Source organism: Microcaecilia unicolor, chromosome 7, assembly GCF_901765095.1.
Source record: "Microcaecilia unicolor chromosome 7, aMicUni1.1, whole genome shotgun sequence".
In the NCBI taxonomy this organism is placed as follows: domain Eukaryota; kingdom Metazoa; phylum Chordata; class Amphibia; order Gymnophiona; family Siphonopidae; genus Microcaecilia; species Microcaecilia unicolor.
The window spans coordinates 198,215,287-198,237,300 of NC_044037.1; the positions used below are offsets into that span (position 1 = coordinate 198,215,287).

Here is a 22,014-nt window from a genome sequence, read left to right on the forward strand (position 1 = left end):
CAGACATACAACATTTGTCTGTGGGTTTCTCTTTTTCCTGCCATCCATGCAGCAATCTCCTATTTTTCCATCCTCCCAGTCATGCAGTATCTTCTCCTCCCCCTTCCTCTCTCTTCTCCTCCATCTAGAATCACCTGTTTTTCTGCCTGCCATATGGCATCTCCTCTTTCTGCTCCCCTGCCCCAGCCATGCAGTGTCTCCCCCTCTTGGCCATCCATAATCTCTTCCGTCTCTCTCTTTTGCCCTCACTGAACATTGCCCCTTTTCGCCTCCAATTCAAAATTGTCCCTGTCTCAGCCCTCATTGCTTCTCCATAAAACACCCCCCTTCTATCTCACCATTGCCCAATCTCTGTTTCTGCCCCCTCCATCTAGAATTGCCTATCCCCCAACATTTGAAGCTATAATAGTCATGCCTCTTCTCACACCCCCCACCATGTCGCACTGACACCTCCTTAATCTTATGACTGCTCCATCTCTCTCCCCCTCCCCCACGTCACTCCCTCTTCAAATCAAACCTCCTCCAGGCTGCTACCTGCACGAGTCTATGGCAGCAACACCAAATAGAACCCACCAGTTTCCCTTCCCTGCTGCTATCTGCCGGACTACATGAGCGCAAACGAAACAAACCCATCTGTTTTATGTGGGCTCCCCTGGGTTAATGTTACCCATGCTGCCGAGGGAATTCCAAGCGTATGGCGAATTGTCCAGGTTTAAAATCAATTATGACAAATCTGAATCACTACTACCTCTACGGATGAGATGCAGCTACACGGAGACTTTCCTTTCCGATGGGCAGCTTCAAATATTCAGATCTCTTGGGATTGGACATGGGGTGTTCACAAATTATCCCCCCTTATTTCAGCAGATTCAACGTGATTTACACCAATGGCGCGGATATTGCTGCTGTTAAGATGAATGTACTACTCCATTCACTGTTTCTCTTTCAAACCCTACTGGTGAATGTTCGCCAAGTTACAAAGCAAGATTCTGGTGGGGAGATCGTCCTTCTAGGCTTCATAGGAACATAGTATGGGCAGGCTGTAGAGTTGGGAGGGTGGGGTGTCCCTAATCTTTTCTGGTATTATTGGGCTTGTCAGTTAAGGATAGTATTGGCTTGGGATGGTGGTCTGCAATCGGTAGTGGGTCGACTTGAACAGCATGGGGTTGCATTGCGGTCATGCCTCTGGACTTCTTACTCTTTTAAGGTCTACAAAAAAAAAAAATTAAAATTTACCAATAATCCTTGGGTGCTACATTTGTTGACTTTATGGAGTTTTCTCAAATCAAAGCTGAGCCGGGAACGCCATACATCCTCTCTAGCCTACATTGTGGCTGAACCCACCTTTCTAGCTGGACAAGGGATCCCTAATTTACAGAAGTGGGTGAAGTTGAGATTGCTTAGGTATAGAGACTTGCTAGATGTGTGTGTGTGGGGGGGGGGGGGGGATCTCAATTTTTCAGAATTACAGGAGAAATTCACTATACCTGCTAAGGATTTATTCATCAATCTACAAGTTGAACATTATATGACACAAAAGGGTTGGCTGTAGGTAGACCCAGATACTGAACATTGTGAAAACATTTGGCTAGGGCTGGAGAAGCTCAGAGGGGTCATTTCAATTCTCTATTGCTTTCTCTGGGGTACAGGTTTTCAGAAGTATTCTTTTATGGAGGCTTGGGAGCAGGATTTGCGCGGTGAGCTGAGTGTAAGTAAATGGCGTGCGGTCTGCATGGAGATTAAGAAATCCTCTCCATGTGTATTTTTCAAAAAGATAAGATTCTCACTCGATTGTATTACACTCCTGTGAAGATTCACAAAATAAGCTTTGGGGTTGAGAAGGGGCCTACATATTTGGTGGGAATGTCAACAGATGACTTTTGGCAAACTGTGACAAAGGACATTTCCATGGAATTGGGAAGGAACTTTCTTTTAGATCCTAAATGGTGCTTATTGGGATTGGGGAATCAGAGGGGTCTTAAATGGCAATGCCGCTTTAAACGGATGTGCCTAACCTCTGCCAAATCTGTGATCGCTGCACATTGGCAGCAAATAGATGGTCCCACTCTATTTGCTTGGGGGCTGAAATTGCAACTTCTAGGAGAAATGGAGCATATGACTGCTAAGCGGCTGAGGCAGTTCAATCCAGATGCTGAGGATACAGACCACAACTTAGTAGTATCGGGGAGGGAATCTGTGTGTTTGTGTGTGTGGGGGGGGGGGGTTACAACGAGCCCTGGGACGCTGAAGAACACCTGGGTCCCAAATATCATATAGGCATATAAGGGGCTATGCCTGGGAGAGTGGTGCAACTGAGATTGGGTAGGCAGGGGGATATTATTTGTTAGGGTATGGAATGATGTCTTTCCTTTTATTACTGGTTGTCACTTTTTATATTGTATCTCAATCTGTTGAGGTATCAATGCTTTTTTTCTCAATAAAAATTATAAAAAAAAATTGCAGAGGGAGCACACAATATTCAGTGAAGGAAGCAGCCCCCCCCCCCCCCCCAAAAAGGAATGAGCTTGATCCACCACCAGAGGCTGCTTCCTTGACAAAACATAAGCTGAATGAAAACATCTCCTTCATCCAGCAAGATACTGTGGCTTTAGAAGCCACCTGGCCTTTCCTAGGGTCAGAAAACAGTACAAAATCTTAAAATCGTTGGTGACTTCCAGGTAGTGCAGAAGTGCCTGGCAAACACCCAAATAGTCTAAGGGCCAGATGCACTAAACTTAACGAGCAAGTAGTAAACTCTGGCATGCACTAAAGACTTTTTTCCCGACGACAGTAGCAGCTAACGAAAACGGAATGCAGAGATGAGTAAATTGTGTAGAAACCCTATTCTAATGAGATGCACTAACCTTTTCCGATTGCCTTAACGCTGGAAAATCTAACGAGAGGTCTGTACCTCTCGTTGGGGCTGCGCGGGATAAAACTTGGCCCAAAGTAAAAAAAAAAAAAAAGTAATTCCCCCCGCAATCTTTAACCCTGCTGCTAAACCCTGGAAGAGGTTTCCCTGCTCATCACCCCCCCTCCCTGCAATAATAAAAACGTCTTTTTTGGCAGTGCTTCACTCAGCTGAGAGATCTGGATGTCTCTGAGCCAATCACAGCGAGTTTAGCTCGGATAAACACGTTGTGATTGGTTCAGGGACTTCCAGGTCTCAGCTGAGTGAAGCGCTGCCAAAAAAAAGACGTTATTATTCTGGGGGGAGGGGGGGGGGGGGAAGAATGACAGCCAAAATGGACGCCCATCAAAAAAAATCCATTTTGGCAGTCATTCCCCCCCCCCCCCCTTCGAATAATAACGTCTTTTTTTGGCAGTGCTTCACTCAGCTGAGACCTGGAAGTCCCTGAGCCAATCACAACGCGATTAGCCAAGCTAAACGCGCTGTGATTGGCTCAGAGACTTCCTGGTCTTTCAGCTGAGTGAAGCACTGCCAAAAAAAGACGATTTTCTTATTGCAAGGGGGGAATGACGGCCAAAATGGACGTTTTTTTTTTTTATGGGCGTCCTCAACTGCTCTGTCCTCTGGATCAAGCCGCATCGGAGGGGGTGAGCAGCACGGCGTCTTCGGGCGGCACAGGGAGGCGTATTTGGCATGCGCAGAGCAGACAGCATAACACTTGGCTGCTCTGCGCATACTCGACCGGCCGATTGGCCGACTGTTTAACGATGGAATAGAGAATGCAAGTGAGCCACAACGAGCAGCTCATTTGCATTCCCTTTCCTTAATGCATGCCCGTTCCTTACAGATTCACTAAGGGAATCGGTAAGGGAAGGGCTCTAATGATTGTTTAGTGCATCTGGCCCTAAACCAGGGAAAATCCATTCCATAGTCCTCCCTAATCCTAACCCCCCCCCCCCCCCCCCCCAGTAAAGGCAACAAAGGGATCTCTATAAGAAAGCCTAAATCTCAAACTCACTCTGCTTATGCAATGGCAACCCCAATTAAGCAGATCGGAGGAGGTCCATTACTCTTTTGCAAGTGAGGAAGCACTTTCTCTACAGCCTACCTATCTAGTCTGGAGAATGTTAAAGTCCTGGTGTGGCTGACTGTTTCAGGAAAGGATTGTCCTTGAATTCTTTTAAGTTTCAAGTGGCAACCTTGGCTTGTTAAAGGGAGCAAGTGAACAATTTGTTGTTGGTGGCCCATCCACATGTGGTCAGATTCTTGAAAGGGATTAATCATCTGCCTATCTGTCCTTAGCAAAATCTCAGTTTTGTCCTATGATGCCTTCAGAGGGCTCTGTTTTGAGCCTCTTTGAAGTCCCCCACCGAAGGACCTTGCTGTGAAAACATGACTATTAAATAGCAAGAAACGTTCTTCCTTTAAAATATTTAATTTCTTTTATTACAATACATATATCACATAAAACCACTTATGCTGTGTAAGTTCCGGAACTTGCCCAGTCACACCCTTCACTTCACCACCCATTCACATAAACCTTGTGTGGGCACATTTCTATATATCCATAATCTGTGTACATGCTCCCCAATTGTTGTTTCCTCAATTTCAAATTACTAAGTATAAGCGTGATGAGTACGACTATACTAAAGGTTACGTATATGGGTGGATGGATAGACGGACCCGGGGACGAAAAAATAGAACTGCAGGACGGAGAGTGAATTTTAAGATCTCCTCCAGTGACTCTTCAGGGGATGATGAAGGCATAAAGGAAAGAAATCAAGGGGAAACAAATTTAAGATCAGGAAGATTGCAGGAATCTGGGACTACATTATCTAATTCTTTTTTAAGGTTACCCGAACAGATCCAAGAAATACAAATAGAAACCAAGGAGGCAGGCAAAACGTCGGGAAAAGTAAGGAAGGGGGCCAAGAAAGTAATATAATCAATATATCACAGGTTAATTTATCTATAGAGGAACAGCATGTTTTAAGTAAAGGGCTTTCATTTGTACCATCTAATACTTACGATGCTTTTGCTACGCGTCGGGCACTATATAGGTTTTTTAGGGAGCTCCGATTACGACTATTTTTTGGGGCACAAGAATCTGTAGTAGGACCGGATTCCTATCTTCCCCGTACTGGGTATAAATCTAGATGGGTACCTCCGGGACCCATCGATCCGTCAATTGTTACTTTTCAGAGACTGGTTCTGGCGGAGCTTTCTTCTATAGAGAGTCAGGAGGGGAGAGCAGGTGGTAATCTCTCTTACTCTCAAAGGCAGAGTATTGATAGACTAGCAAGAAATAAGGAAATTATTATACAGAGGGCGGACAAGGGGGGCTCCACGGTTATTATGGACTCTGAGAAATATGTTAGAGAAGCCCTTAATCAATTGAATCAACAACAGTTTTATAACAAAATTGGAAGAGATCCCACTCTAGAGTTAAAACAGCAAATAGATGAGTGGGTGGACACTGCAGTATTAAATGGTATACTTACGATTAAGGAGCAAAGATTTTTATGTCATCCGTGTCCGAAGATTCCGTATATATATTTTGTACCCAAGGTTCATAAAACCTTGGAGAATCCCCCCTGCCGCCCTATAGTATCGACACGTGACTCTGTCTTGGAACCTATATCTCAATTCATGGACAGGTTTTTAAAACCTTACATGAGCCAGGCAGAGTCATATGTCAGAGATTCTTTACATTTTATTCAATTGCTAGAAGAGATTGATTTAACACACATACGGGATGGTGAATTTCACATGATTGGGCTAGATGTGGTAGCATTATATACCAACCTTCCTCAGGATCAACTCATTAAGATGGCATCAGAATATTTGATACGTTCTGCCATGCCTATGGCTAAAGTTAAGGTGTTGAGCCAATTGCTCACCTTGGTGGTCTGCCAGAATTATTTCAGTTTCCAGAATGAGTTTTATGTGCAGAGGGGAGGGGTGGCCATGGGGGCCACGGTCGCTCCCTCGCTGGCGTGTCTGTACATGACTCAGTATGAGGAGAAATATGTATATCACTCACCATGGCAGGAACATATCCTGCTATGGAAGAGATACATAGACGATGTGATCTTATTCTGGCAGGGCACTAGGGAAGAGGCCCTTAAATTTGTTGAGTATTTGAACACATTGGACACTCATGTGCACTTCACCTTTCGTATGGATAGTGAGAAAATGGAGTTTTTGGATATATTGGTCAAGAGAATGGATAATAATGAGTTCAGTACCACTATATATAGAAAACAGACAGACCGTAATTCCATACTCCATTACACTAGCTTTCACCATCCTGCTCTCAAGAAAGGGGTTCCCATAAGCCAGTTTTTGAGACTTAGACGTATATGTTCAACCACAAGTGAATTTAGAAAACAAGCTAAGCCTATGACTCAAAGATTTCTGCAAAGAGGGTACCCTATGGGGGTGATTAAAAAAGCATACAAGAGAGCGTTGTATGCTCAACGTCCCTGGTTACTTCTCCCCACCCCAAGATCCATAGATCGCACTTTATCTTGTGTTCTGCCTTTTTCTGTTAAAGCCTCTGAAATAGGACATATTATACATAAGAACTGGCACATCCTAAGAACTCATCCGGTGTTTGCTGAGCATCCAAAAATAGCCTATTCCCGCATGTCTAATCTAGGGGAGTTGTTACATAAACCTAGAAATAATGGTAACAACCAGGGGCAACATTCACCGTGTGGGAAGTGCGCATTTTGTACATTTTCCATGTCCACTCAATGGGTTTGGATCCCTGGTACCACCAAGAAATATTTGCGCAGCATTACTGATTGCACCAGTGTAGGAGTAGTTTATTGTATAGTGTGCCCTTGTCAAATGTACTATATAGGGCACACGAAACGCCAGTTAAAAAAACGTCTGGCTGAGCATGCTAGCAACATTAGAATTAGTAAACAAGAGGCTCCTTTGGTCAGCCACTGGATAGCACATGCTCATGAAGTAGCTGATTTAAAATGCACGGTGCTTAGACAGATCACTCCGTGCAGAGGAGGGGGTGACGTTACAGCACAGTTGCTGTATATTGAACAGAGATTTATCTTCGAGTGGGATACGGTGGCTCCCAGGGGTCTGAACCTGGAGGTAGAATGGACATAGTAGGTTTTGCCCCCAGGTGAAAATGATTCAGTGAAATTTGATATAAGGAAGCAGTGTGATTTCCTGCTTTAGTCATTTAAGTTGCTGAGACGCTCACAGAGGGTCCTGTGCTGGGCTCATGATTCCTAAGGTAGGCTGCCTTAAAATTTAAAGGTTAAAGATTTCATTATTGAATTTGATTTAGATTGAATAAGTTTGTATAGGGGGGGTTAAAAGAGATAGATAGGAATGAAAGTAGGGAAATGTTATAGATAAACTATGTACTGTTTTTGGTATAGGGAAATGTTCCTCCTGAAGAAGGAGTGTTCGAAATGCGGTCTCGCATCGAGGAACAAAGAGGAACAAAAGAGAGAAGGTGCTTAAAGTCTGGAAACAGTATGTAAATTCCAGGAAGCCCTTGACACACTACACTGATTCACTCTGCTGAACTAACACTACTCCAAGAAGAGTGCTGGAGAGACTTTGTTGTGAACACTGTGCTCCTGCTTGATGTGATTTAGAAGATTTTTATGATTTAAAAGGACTATAATTTGAACCTTTAAGGACGATATCTAAGACACAAGTGGAAGATTTGAAAATGAGGAAACAACAATTGGGGAGCATGTACACAGATTATGGATATATAGAAATGTGCCCACACAAGGTTTATGTGAATGGGTGGTGAAGTGAAGGGTGTGACTGGGCAAGTTCCGGAACTTACACAGCATAAGTGGTTTTATGTGATATATGTATTGTAATAAAAGAAATTAAATATTTTAAAGGAAGAACGTTTTTTGTGATATAGTTTTGGGATCTGTTCTTCTAGTTTAAATATTTATCCCCAGTAATATATATATTAAATAGCAAGGCCATAAGACAAAGCAAGACGTACCTTCCATCAGAACAGGCCCCCGAAGAAGGGAGGTGCTTCTTCACTTACAAAAGAGTAATGAACCTCCTCTGGATAATCCTTCCTCCTTAAATGTGATCATTCAATAGCCAAGCCATAAGACCAAAGCAAGACGTATCTTCCATCAGAACGGACCCCTAATGAAGGGGGGGGGGGGTTCTCCAAGGGCAGAGGAAGAGTTTTGTCCACCAGAAGATGAATGAGATCTGCACACCACGGCCTCCTGGGCTAATATGGGATCAAAAGGTACACCCAGCCAAAACCACAGCTTCCTGGGCTGATCTGGGAGCATAAGAACTACCTAGCCCGGATGGAGTGCCACCCATCTCAGGAAACTTGCAAAGGGAGTCAGTCAGCCAGCCAGCCACTACTGGAGCAGAGCATCTACCCCCAATGAGCAGATTTACTCCGCTGGCTGAAGAAACACACAGGACCTTGGCATTGTTCTCTGCCATCAGATGCAAGGTGGGAATAACCTCCAGACAGGGCCTGAAAGCAAAAGCCCAATCGGAAAGCTCCCACTCTGATGAATTAATGTTTCTGCGGAGATAATCCGTTTGTGTAACCAGAATCCCTGCAATGTGCACTGCCAAGATCTGCAAATTCCCCACCCACATAAATAGGTGAGCCTCCAAGGCCAAGAAAGAATTGTCTGACAGAACTGATGAGCTGCAGGTGGAGTGTCCGAGCGAACACCTCAAGAACCTTCTGGATCACCCAGAGTTCCAGATGGTTGATTGGTTAACTAACCTCCAATGCAGACCATTTGGCCTGGGCTGTGGGATGAAGATAATGAGCCCGCTGGCAACTACAATCCAGTTGCGAGAAGCCAAGGACCTCCCTCATAGGAGGATATTCCGGTTCAGCAACCAAAATATGCTTCCCCTTGCTTGCTGACACCAAGGGATGTGGACAGAGAAGTCCTGCTGGATCAAGGACCAGCGACAAAGGAAGGAAGGCCTGAATTGGCCTCATGAGCCCTAGCCCAGGGGATCATGTCCAGTCACAGTATGGAGCCCAGCACCCACATGTAATCCCATGCCTGAGAAGGCAGATTGCAAACTTGGATTTGAAGCTTTAGGATCTTTAATGATGGTAGAAAAACAAGACCTGACAGCATGTCAAAGTGGACTCCCAGGTACTCAAGACAGAGAGAACTAGACTGCTCTTGGAGAAGTTGGATCACCCAGCCCAAGAATTTTTTTTTTTGGGGGGGGGGGGGGGGGGAGGGAGGAGGGAGATGCTACCTTAGGAGGTCATATCTAGGCTGTCCTGATAAGCAGCCCAGGTAGGGATTACCCTGATGCTCTAGTGGTGGAGCTAAGCTGCCACCACTATGGCTTTGGAGAATACCCTGGGAGTATTCGACAGGCCAAAAAGAATGGCCACGATTTGAAAATGCCTTCCCAAGAGTGAACTGGAGGATCACTGGTGCAGCGGGCAAATTGGGATGTAGGTCTCAGCCAACGGAACTGAGTAACTCACCTGGTTGGACCGAAGAAATCACTGACTGAAAGGTCTCCATTTGGACATACATAATCCAGAGCACCCTGTTGGCTTGCTTGATGTCTAGAACAAGCCTTCCTTCCTTCTGGGGAACTGCAAAATAAATATCTTCCCAGACGTTACTTGTTCCTTAGAACTGGAACTATGGTGCCCAAATGCACCAGCCCCTCCAAGGTGTCTGACCGCCACTCTCTTGGGTGGAGCTCTGAAAAGGATGAAGAATTTCAGCTTGTATCCAAGATTTCTAGGTTCCAATGGTCCACTCCTTGAAGAAGTTGTAAAGACACCCTTCCCTCCATAGGAGTAGCTGAGGAGGGACTCTGACACCTTAATTGCAACAATCAGGCAGTAAGCCAGTAATTTTTCATAAAAATCTTTAATGTCCCCAAAATAACCTTGTAAATGGAAATATTGGATCCAATATACTTTTGATTAATTAATTACCTCAACATGTTTTGGCTACTACCTGTTTCAGGGGCAAATTAAAAAATAAATTACATCAGCACACCACCACACACCTCCAAAGCCCTGTGTTTGACAGGTCTGGTACTTTTGGGTTTTGTACTCATATTTTTATTTCTCATTTGTAACACCTACTTCATATTTAAAATGGTTTATTATATTTGTTTTATCATGTTATGTATCTACCTTTTGTTTACATTTTATACATACACACACACACTGATTCTTTCATCTTACAGTTACTTTATTCTTATTTATGTATTTTGAGCATTTTCAGTTTGATTTATGAATACACTATTGACGTTTATTGTATTGTCTATCGTAGACCCCTGGGGCAGGCACTTGGTCAAAACAAGGTGCAATGAGTATTTTAAGAATAAAGCATTCTCATCTGACTTTTTGTCCTCCTGTTGTTTCTGGAAGAGCTCTGCTGGTCACGCTACTCTGTGTTTATACTTCTATACGCAGTGGGCCATAGTCTTCCACGTCTGCGGCACCCTTCCTGGTTCTTCTATAACTGACCCAGCATCTTAAATAAGGTTTGTTTGATTTGTTATTACCTTCCCTCTGGAGCCTGAGCCAATTGCTACCACAGTTGCTTGTAAAACTTTACCCTGGGACTTCTCTGGAAGCATGATACCGCCCTTTGTCACTGTGTCAGCTGCAAACCGTTCGACCAAGACACGGTCAAAGAGCGGAATAAATTTCTTAAATGCTTGGCCTGCCTGTTAAAAAAAAAAAAAAAAAAAAGACACACACCAAGTGTTAAAACATTTTGTAAAACAAAAATATTTAAAACTACAAACTGAACTAAATCAAACAAAATCATAACATTTTAAGAACTGTCTTGGTTTGTTTAAATATTAGCTTTCCCAAAATAAATAGAGTGATGTGGTAGCCATGTTAGTCTACTTTTAAAAGTAATCAATAGAAATAAAATAAAACTAACTTTTTTATTGGACTATTTTATTTCTATTGATTACCAAAATAAATAAAAATCATGGAGAAAAACAACAATACATTTATCTTAACTGCTTATAGTACACTACTCTGGTTATACCCAAGGCTTACAACAGATTAAGTCAACAGACGAGACCAAATCACTTTTTATGTCCTTGAAAATCAAGTCAGCAGCCATGTAGGATTTAACCTCTGTATATTATGATGTAACCAGCTGGAATGAAGAGAAGAGAAGCTTCCTCATGACCAGACTACAAATGACTAAAATTCTGCAGTCTCTCTGTGCAGCAAGTTTAAAGTGTTGAGCAAGTAGAAGGTGGAGAGTTTAAACTATTCCAGTCAATTTCTAATGTTTCAGGGAGTTTCACTCTAAGCCACCAACTGGTTGCTGCATCAAAAAGGATGAAGGGTGGCTAGATGCCGTGGCTGCCAGATTCAATTATCCGATAAAACTATGTTACATCAAAAGGCCAATCTGCCATTAGTTAAGAGAACAAAGTATGGTCACAGATTTAAAATATTTACAAAAGCAAAAAATTAAAAGATAAAAGTCAATTTTGTCTCTTGAATGTACTCCCCCCCCCCAAAAAAAAAAAATGTTCTGGGGGCAGGAGGGGGAAGTAAGAAGGATAGGAGTATAAGGTAAAATTATGTATAATCATACCTGATAATTTTCTTTCCATTAATCATAGCTGATCAATCCATAGACTGGTGGGTTGTGTCCATCTACCAGCAGGTGGAGATAGAGAGCAAACTTTTGCCTCCCTATATGTGGTCATGTGCTGCCGGAAACTCCTCAGTATGTCGATATCAAAGCTCCATCCGCAGGACTCAGCACTTAGAGAATTACACCCACGAAGGGACACTCTGCCCAGCTCACCACCGCCGAAACGGGGGAGGGGAATTAACCCAGCTCATCCCCACACAAGTGGGGGAGGGGAATCCGTCCAGCTCATCCCCGCGGAGCGGGGGAGGGACACCACACCCGCCGATGCGGGGGGATCTGGCTTATCCTGCAACCGCAACCGCGGGAGGAGCTGACTGACCCTAACACCGCCGAAGCGGGAGGGGTACAAAGCTGCCCTACAGCCGCACGAAGCGGGAGGGAGTGCCGGCAGAATTTATGTCTCAATCCAGCCCCGTAAAACGGAGGGGAGAGGAATGCAGCAGCTCACTGTAACACAAACTCGTCTCAACTCTTGAAGAATCCAAGTGAAAGAAGAACTTGAACACGAAGTCCTCCTGAAGTAACTGAAGGCTAAACTTGAACCTAAAATTCAACCAGAATATAACAGTACAGATATCTGGGAGGGGCTATGGATTGATCAGCTATGATTAATGGAAAGAAAATTATCAGGTATGATTATACATAATTTTACCTTCCATATCATCAAGCTGATCAATCCATAGACTGGTGGGATGTACCGAAGCAGTACTCACCCAGGGCGGGACATAGAAATCCCTGACCTCAACACTGAAACTCCAAACCGGGCCTCCGCCCGTGCAGCCACAGTCAAACGGTAATGCTTGGAGAATGTATGAGCCGAAGCCCCGTTGCCGCCTTGCATATCTCTTCCAAGGAGACGGATCCGGCCTCTGCCCTCGAGGCCGCCTGAGCTCTCGTGGAGTGAGCCTTCAGCTGGATAGGCGGCACCTTCCCCGCGGCCACATAAGCCGCTGCAATGGCTTCCTTGACCCATCTTGCCACTGTAGGCTTAGCAGCCTGCAGACCCTTACGAGGACCTGCAAACAGGACAAACAGATGATCCGATTTCCGGAAATCATTGGTCACTTCCAAGTATCTGATGATGACTCGTCTCACATCCAGATATTCAAGAGCAGAGTACTCCTCTGGGTAGTCCTCCCTACGAAAGGAAGGGAGACAGAGCTGCTGATTCACATGGAAGCGAGAAACAATCTTGGGCAGGAAGGAAGGCACTGTGCGAATAGTCACTCCTGCCTCAGTGAACTGCAGAAAAGGCTCTCGACATGAGAGTGCCTGGAGCTCGGAAACTCTTCTGGCTGAAGTGATAGCCACCAAAAAGACTGCTTTCAACGTCAGGTCTTTCAGAGATGCCCTCGACAAGGGTTCAACAGGCGGCTTCTGCAATGCTCTTATCACCAGGTTGAGATTCCACGCAGGCACCACTGAATGCAGAGGAGGGCACAGGTGATTAACTCCCTTGAGAAAGCGCACCACATCTGGCTGCGAAGCCAGGGAAGCACCCTTCAGGCGGCCCCTGAAGCAAGCCAGAGCCGCTACCTGGACTTTAAGGGAACTGAGCGACAGGCCTTTCTCCAGACCTTCTTGCAGGAACGCCAACACTGAAGAAATTGGAGCAGTGAAGGGAGAAAGTGAGCCTGCTTCACACCATGCTGCAAAGATACGCCAAACCCTGGCGTAAGCAGTAGAAGTAGAGCGCTTCCTCGCTCTCAGCATAGTGGCGATGACCTTGTCTGAGAAGCCCTTCTTCCTCAGACGCTGCCGCTCAATAGCCAGGCCGCAAGACCAAAGGGAGAGGGATCCTCGACTGAGAGCCTGATCAAGTCCGCATACCAGGGACGTCTGGGCCAATCCGGACCCACCAGGATTACCCTGCCGGGATGCTTTGCCACCCGGTCTAGCACCCTGCCCAACATGGGCCAGGGCGGGAACACATAGAGGAGCTCTTGTGTCGGCCACTGTTGGAGAAGAGCATCTACTCCCAGGGATCGAGGGTCCCGTCCTCTGCTGAAAAAGCGCGGCACTTGGCAATTGGCCGATGACGCCATCAGATCTAGGCTCGGCTGGCCCCAGCGCTTCGTGATGTCCAAGAACGCCTGAGCAGATAGTTGCCACTCTCCGGGCTCCAAGGTATGGCGACTGAGAAAGTCCGCCTTGTCATTCATGACTCCGGCAATGTGGGCCGCTGAAAGCTGCTCCAGGTTCGCTTCCGCCCACTGGCAAAGACTCATAGCCTCCTTGGCTAGAGGGGCGCTCTTGGTACCTCCCTGGCGGTTGATATAGGCCACGGCCGTGGCATTGTCCGACAGGACCCGTACAGGCTACAACACCAGTACCGGGATGAACTCCAATAACACCAACCGAATGGCTCTGAGTTCCAGGAGGTTGATAGACCACTTGCCTCTGCAGGAGACTAGAGCCCCTGCGCTGTCCTTCCCAAGCAGTGGGCTCCCCAGCCCATCAAAGAGGCGTCTGTTGTGACGACAATCCACTCCGGGGTCACCAGAGGCAATCCTGCAGACAACTTGTCTGTCTGCGTCCACCAGCTCAGCGCCTTGCGCACTGCTGGGTCCACGGAAAGGCGCACAGCATAATCCTCCGACATCGGAGTCCAGCGCAGCAGCAGAGATAGCTGTAGTGGTCTCATATGAGCCCTGGCCCAGGGCACTACTTCCATCGTGGCCGTCATAGAGCCCAACAGCTGCACGTAGTCCCAAGCCCGAATAGGAGAGGCTACTAGGAACTAGTCCACCTGAGCCTGAAGCTTGACAATCCGATTGTCTGGCAGGAACACTCTGCCCACTTGGGTGTCGAATCGAACTCCCAGATACTCCAGGGACTGAGTCGGGCGCAGCTGGCTCTTCTTCCAGTTGATGATCCATCCCAGGGAGCTCACCAGAGCAACTACCCGGTCCATAGCTTTGCCGCACTCTGCATAAGAGGGGGCTCGGATCAACCAGTCGTCCAGATAAGGATGGACTTGTACTCCTTCCTTTAGCAGGAAGGCCGCTATGACCCCCATTACTTTGGAAAAGGTCCGCGGAGCAGTAGCCAACCCGAAAGGGAGGGCTCTGAACTGGAAGTGTCGTCTCAGGACTGTAAAACGCAGAAAGCGTTGTGGGAATATGCAGGTACGCTTCCTTGATGTCCAAGGAAGCCAAGAACTCTCCTGCCTTCACTGCCGCTATAACAGAGCGGAGAGTCTCCATGCGAAAGTGCCGCACTTTCCAGGCCCGATTGACCCCTTTGAGGTCGAGGATAGGCCGGACAGAACCTCCTTTCTTTGGAACCACAAAGTAAATGGAGTAACGTCCCTTGCCAATCTGATTTTTTGGCACCGGAACGACCGCACCCAGGCGGATCAGGTTGTCCAAGGTCTGCTGCACTGCCACAGCTTGACCGGAGACTTGCAGGGAGAGAGTACAAACCCGTCTCTTAAGGGTTGGCAGAACTCTAGCTTGTAGCCGTCTCTGATGACTTCCAGCACCCACGCGTCTGAAGTTATAGTGGTCCACTCGCCCAGAAACGAGGACAGCCGTCCTCCAATCTGCACTGGGGCGTGGACCAAGGCCCCGTCATTGGGTACGAGACCCTGGGGGAGGACCGGAGGGAGCACCTCCGGGACGGCGGTCCCTGCGAAAGGAATGCTGCTTGGGGGAGAAATTCCTCTTGAAGGAAGAGGGGGCAGAGGAACCCGACTTGCCCGGGCGGTACCGACGGGCTTCCAGCAACCGTCCTCTGGAGGTACCGGGACGAGTACTAGCCCGAGCCCTGACCTCTGGTAATTTCTTGCCCTTAGATGTGCCGAGATCGGACACGATTTTGTCCAGCTCGACCCCAAAGAGCAGCTTGCCTTTAAAAGGCAATCTAGCCAGGCGGGATTTAGAGGCGTGGTCAGCAGACCAATGTTTCAGCCAAAGCCACCGCCGCGCAGAGACTGTCTGAGCCATGCCTTTAGCTGAGGCTCTCAAGACATCATACAGCAAGTCTGCCAAATAGGCTAAGCCCGATTCCAGGGCCGGCCAATCAGCCCACAAGGAAAGATCCGAGGGGGAAGCCCGCTGCACCATAGTCAGGCACGCCCCGGCCACATAGGAGCCGCAAACTGAGGCCTGCAAACTTAAAGCAGCTGCCTCAAAGGACGACCTTAAGGCCGCCTCCAATCTTCTGTCTTGGGCGTCCTTTAGGGCCGTGCCACCTTCCACCGGCAACGCCGTTTTCTTAGTCACCGCAGTGATTAAAGAATCCACGGTAGGCCACAGATAGGCCTCACGTTCACTCACAGCCAAAGGATAGCGGCGGGACATAGCCCTAGCCACTTTAAGGCTCGTTTCCGGGACATCCCATTGAGCCGCAATTAAGGTGTGCATGGCATCATGCACGTGGAAGGATCTAGGCGGGCGCTTCGTCCCCAGCATAATGGCAGAGCCAACAGGGGCTGAGGGAGAGACGTCCTCCGGAGAGGAAATCTTCAAAGTGTCCATGGCCTGTAAAAACAGGTTGGGCAAATCCTCTGGGCTAAAAAGCCGCGCTGCAGAGGGGTCATCCGCTCCATCCGAGCGGGGATCTATCTCCTCCAAGGAATCCGCAAAGGACCGTTGGGAGACCTCAGACACGCTGCCCTCATCTACATCGGAGGAGACAAAGTCCTCCAAGGCCTGGAAATCAACCCGAGGGCGTTTACCTCTGGGAACCTCAACCTCTTTATCAGAAGAGGGAGCAGGGGCAGCGTTTTGCATGAGGAAAGCCTGATGCAGCAGCAAAACAAACTCGGGGGAGAAACCCCCCAGACTGAGCACTTCCGCAGCCTGGGCAACAGCCCTAGACGCACTCTCAACCGGCGCTCGCAATAGCGGGGGAGAGACATGCTGCGCATCCAAAATGGCGTCCGGCGCGAAACTCCGCGAAGGAGCCGCGCGGGAAGAACGGCGCTTAACTTTAGCCGCTTGTGCCGTCGCCCAAATTAAGGGCGTTCATGGCATTAATGTCTCCAACCTCAAGGGCGGCCCACGAAGAAGCCGTCCGAGCCGCGTGGCCGGCCAAGATGGCGGAGGCGAGGAGTGGGGGATGGGCGTTTATGGCGGGAAAAAACCGCCACGCCTGAGGAACGACCGGGACATTCATCGGTCACTAAACTGTCACCCATCAAGGGCGAATCAGGTTGTAAAACCCCCGCATCCCCTCTAGAAGCGCTCCAGCGATCCGGGGAGCGACCCTTGCGCCCTCGCCCTCCGACGCCATTGCCACGAGGAGAAGAATCGGGGAACCCCCTGCCCGCTATAAAAAGGTAAAATTACCTGCTTGCCGCTCCGAGCTGTAACGAACTGGTGTCCCAGTGAGTAGCTGCAATGAACGTTTAAAGAAACGTCGAATTAAACGCCTTTAAAGACGTTTAAAATTTTTTTTTTTTTTTTTTTTTTTTTAACGGAGCCAGCGGGAGGGGGGAGAAAAGGAGGGACCTGGCACCACCAGGTTTGCACTTGCTCAAAAGAGCCCTCAACCCCAGGCCTCAACAAAACCTAAGGATTAGGCTTGGAGGCCTAGCCAGAGCTGCTGCTGTGTGTGACCACCACCTGCTGAGATAGAGAACATACTGAGGAGGAGTTTCCGGCAGCACATGACCACATATAGGGAGGCAAAAGTTTGCTCTCTATCTCCACCTGCTGGTAGATGGACACAACCCACCAGTCTATGGATTGATCAGCTTGATGATATGGAAGTGTGCACTTCTCGCTTGGCAAGAGCACACCCCACTCCATATCTCCTTCCTCCCTGCAGTTTTGCTATTTCTCTCCTCACTTTCCTCCTAGGCCCCAATAGGCTCCTTCTCAATGCCACCCACCTGGCTCCCAGATCAAGGCTAAAGTTAGGCAGTAACTAAATACAAAAAAAAAAAACATTTAATCAAAGGTTAAGTCAAAGTGTTGATCTTTAACATTGTCTCATCACTAAAGTACAGCCCTAGGTTTTAAAAAACTTCAACACCTGAAAAGTTGTGCATATCCAAGTGGGCTAAGACAGCAATTAAATACAGAAAATGATGGCAGATTAAGACCATATGGCTTATTCAATCTACCCATCCATACTAACTACTAAACCCTACAATCTTTTCTTCTTCTTTGAAGAGCCTCTGTGCTTCTTCCATGCTTTCTTGAATTCATGATCCTCATCTCCATATCTGCTAGGAGATCACTTCTTGCAACTATCACTCTTTCCATGAAGAAAATATGATTAGGAGATTACTCGAGTCTGTCCCCTTTCACCTTCATCCTATACCCCTTTTTTCCAGAACTTTCAATAAAAAGAGGACATCCTCCTGTACATTTATGCAAAGAGCTGTTTTATCCTCTTCAAGCTCATTGTACTTAAAAACTGAGAAATAAAGACAGAGGAAGTCAAAGTTCAAATCCTTCAAGTCACTTCATTGTGTTATGTTAAGTATATAAAAAAAGGGCCTGTTCACCACCAAAGGTATCCCCCCCCCCCCCATCCCATCAATCCTTTGTCTATGGAGCAAAAAGCTTAATAAATAGGGACCTTAAATTGTAAGCCCTTGTGGGGATAGGGAAATACTAGCAGGTACCTAAATATAACACTTTGATAAACAGAAAAAGCTTGAACTAAATATAAAATCATAGGTTCCTAGTTTTCTGTGCTGCATGTTTCTTCAATACATACAGACTCCATAATACACTTTTACAGTTTAATCCTTCACTTTTAAAAATGTATTTTTAGTAGCGAGCAGTATAGAATCAATACAAGAAATGAATCGGGTAGCAGATTATTAACCACCTATCGCACTGGATAGATGCTCAAACACAGCTAAAAATAACACAAAAAAATGCCTTTATCTGAAAGATCTTGTTCAATAAATCAAGTAGTGATAAAACAGCAACTTACTATTCTAGTCTGGGGTACATAAGTACATAAGCATCACCATGTTGGGACAGACCAAGGGTCCATCGGGCCCAGCACCCTGTCACCGACAGCGGCCAAAAGAACAAGCAATTTGTCCCACCCATCCTAGAAATAGTGTATTATTCCCTCGTCCATTCAATAACATTCTATGGCCTTTTCCTCCAGGAAGCCATCCAACCTTTTTTGAAGTCCGCTAAGTTAACCACCTTAACCACTTTTTCCAGCAGCGAATTCCAGAGTTTAATTACGTGTTGAGTGAAGAAAAATTTCCTCCGATTCGTTTTAAAATTTACCACACTGCAGCTTCATCGCATGCCCCCTTGTCCTAGTATTTTTGGAAAGCGTAAACAGATGCTCCACATCGACCCATTCCATTCCACTCATTATCTTATAGACCTCTATCATATCTCCCCTCAGCCGCCTTTTCTCCAAGCTGAAGAGCCCTAGCCTCTTCAGCCTTTCCTAATAGGGAAGCCGTCCCATCCTCTGTATCATCTTTGTCGCCCTTCTCTGCACCTTTTCCAATTCCACTATATATCTTTTTTGAGGTGCGGCGACCAGAACTTGAACACAATACTCGAGGTGCAGTTGCACCATGGAGTGATACAATGGCAGAATAATATCCTCATTTTTGTTTTCAATCCCTTTCCTAATGATACCCAACATTCTATTTGCTTTCCTAGCCTCTGCAGCACATTGAGCAGAAGTTTTCAATTCCAGTTCAATCCTCAAAATCAAGTCAGTTTTTACAATAAACACAATAAAGATACATAAACTATATCTACATGAACTGCTTCCACTGTGAGCAAGTCTCATATTTTCATTACAGATGTCCTAAAACTAGTCTAATTTGTAGCTCTTAACCAGAGCAGGCCACTTCCTCCATTGTAGAATATATGATTATCTACTCCAAGGTCATTTAATCTTCAAGGTCATTTTGCAGGCCTAAAAGTGGATGAACTTATTTAGTGTTAAAACTACAACCCAGTTGCAGGGTTTCCTACTTCTTATATACATTTTATATATACTAGATACAGTATGAAAATACCATTTTTAGGTCAGGCTGATCACTTGCAATACCACAGAAAAGATCCTTTCCTTAACCACCTCCTTACTTAATTTTTTAAGTAACATAGTTAAAATAGTTCTTAAATTATCGATACCATCACCAAATGTACGTGATGAGAAGTACAACATTACTAGTAATGACCAGTCACTAACTTTTTTAGTCTATCTAGAAAAATTTAACATCACATGCACAATATATACAGCTAATACAAATTAGAACATACCATACAAGACCAGAAGTTCATCAATATATACAGCTAAACAAATTAAAACATTAGAATATACCATACAAGACCAGACCAAAAGTTCATCAAGGCATACATCCACCCTGCAGCAATAGTTCACCCCCAAACTAGTATTCATATACCGTTTGCACAAGTGTATATAGGAGAAGAGGAACTGGCTCAAGTACCAGTGATCATAATTAAAAAGCACATTATATACTGGCTGCGCGATCACTCCCCTCCAGAGACACACGTGGAACACACGTTAGCGGAAAGAAAGGAACTGCTAAAGACCCAAATATCTCAGTACCAAAAAAGGCACTTAATTCTCTCCAACGGGTAGACACACAGCAAAAAAAAAAAAAAAAAACCCCCAAAAATCCAAAACTCACCATTCTCACCACCACTCACAGCGTTCACTCCCCGCGTGCCTAGTGCGAAATAGAACTAACGTTCCCGGAATCCAGCATCCACGTTAATACACGGAGGAAACTGCGCATGCGCGGCCCTGTGCTGCGCCCCTTCGCCCCCCCCCCCCAAATCCTCCGAGCCATGTTTTGCAGATCAGGCATTAGCCATCTACCTACTCTTATTTCATCATAAAACACTACTTTTTTTTGTTACTCTGATCACTCTTCCCAACACGTTCGTGCCCAATCTTTGGGGTGAAATAGTTAAGCCACTGGCCTTCGCGCTTAAAGATGACATTTCTAAACGCGACCAGAAGAAGTTGCGTAATGTCACCTCTGACCTTGGCAAACTCCAAGCGTTTCCAGAACGTTCTGGAAGCGGAACCCCGGACTAAGCATAGTGTAAAACACATGATCTCGGCAGGGTAGGAGGGGAGATGCGAGGCATCCCCTTAAAGCTGGTTACGGTTTTACCCGTTGGTTCCTAGCATCTTCTCTTTTTTAATGGCATAAAGCGGCGAGTAGTGGAATACCGACGTTCCCCCATAGACTTTCAGTGAGAGGACTGGAGAGGAGGGGGCGGGGCTTGTCGGGTTGACGGCGCTGCGTTATGCTGATTGCGGGGCTGACCGGATCACCCGGATGGGGTAGCGGCGGGTTGCCTCATGTGCGCGCGAGAGGACGAGAGGTAGAAGAGCAGAGCGCCGGAACGATTTGCCTGTAGTTCACCGCGTGACAGTACCTCGTGTGTTTCTCCCACCTCCCTTGTAACCTGCACGGTAAGTAGAGATATGAGTCTTGTAGTTTTATAGTTAAGCTTGTCTAGGAAATGTTATCTTTGGGAGAGGTAGACGCAAAAGAGAGTTAATGTTGTGAGGGTGCAGCATTGTAGTAGTGGCTTTGGGGAGCTTCTGCACTCTGGGCTTGCTTGACCTTGCATCTTTTGATGGAGATGCACGTGGTTAGAGGCCTGTACGTTTCTGCATTAGTCAGTTAGTCTTATATTGTATGATTGGGTATCTGTAGTTCTTAAAAAAATTGTCTTCTGTCGTTATGAGGTTTTTCTTTAATTCCTATATATTTTAGAATTGTGCGATCTTAAACATAAATAATGTAAAAAGCACTAAGTTTATAATTGTTTTCTTATAACTTAAAATGTCAACTGGATATTTAGTACTGTTAAGTTTGTGGTAGACTGTAGGTAGGAAAAGCACGAAAGTTAACATCTGTAGGAGTAATCCGTACATGGGAAGACAATAATTTATTAGACTTTAAAAAGTAAGCAGTTTTGAACATGCTATCACTCCCTTTTTTTATTTTAAATAATTGCCTTAAGTAATTTTGATGCGAACTCTTGTGTATCACGGTCAAGAGGCGTCAGCTTTGTGTCACGTTTTTTTATTCACGTCTGTTGGTAGGTTTTATCTTTCAGCCATGCTTCGTTTGCCCACAACCCTGCGTCGCTTCAGCTCAGTACCTAGGATACTGGCTCCTCGCTTCACCCGATCCTATGCTAAAGATGTCAAATTCGGAGCAGATGCGAGAGCTCTTATGTTACAGGGTGTCGATCTTCTGGCAGATGCTGTGGCACTTACTATGGGCCCGAAGGTAACGTATTTCGTTTGTTAGTGCACGAAAGAGAATATGTATATACGAAATTGAAAGAAAGTATAAAATGTGTTTTTAGGGAGTATAAGCAACTTGTCCAAACACATTTCCTGTTCTCCCATCCCCACTTTGGGGCTGATGCAGAAGGTATTATCACAAGTTTAATATGGTTTTTACCATGGAGTTTCCTGGCTGAGCAA

The 22,014-nt window shown here is 46.0% G+C and overlaps 2 protein-coding genes across 4 annotated transcripts in view; one reads left to right on the forward strand and one right to left on the reverse strand.

Annotated features, from left to right (window-relative positions):
* The window catches only part of LOC115473836 (MOB-like protein phocein), a 155,259-nt gene extending 134,954 nt beyond the window's left edge, over positions 1-20,305 (reverse strand). Inside the window, exons 1-2 of one of the 2 annotated variants that reach the window (XM_030208960.1) lie at positions 20,189-20,305; positions 10,463-10,627 (exon numbers count right to left, since the gene is read on the reverse strand). In XM_030208960.1, coding sequence (XP_030064820.1) covers positions 10,463-10,627; positions 20,189-20,191 — 168 coding nt within the window. In that variant the 5' untranslated portion in view covers positions 20,192-20,305. The remainder of the gene's footprint in view (positions 1-10,462; positions 10,628-20,188) is intronic. The other variant, XM_030208959.1, reaches the window with a different exon arrangement.
* Positions 20,306-20,756: 451 nt separating this feature from the next.
* Positions 20,757-22,014, forward strand: part of HSPD1 (heat shock protein family D (Hsp60) member 1) — a 78,252-nt gene continuing 76,994 nt past the window's right edge. Inside the window, exons 1-2 of one of the 2 annotated variants that reach the window (XM_030208956.1) lie at positions 20,757-20,989; positions 21,639-21,814. In XM_030208956.1, the coding sequence (XP_030064816.1) occupies positions 21,641-21,814 (174 nt within the window). In that variant the 5' untranslated portion in view covers positions 20,757-20,989; positions 21,639-21,640. Of the gene's footprint in view, positions 20,990-21,624; positions 21,815-22,014 lie in introns of both variants that reach the window. The other variant, XM_030208955.1, reaches the window with a different exon arrangement.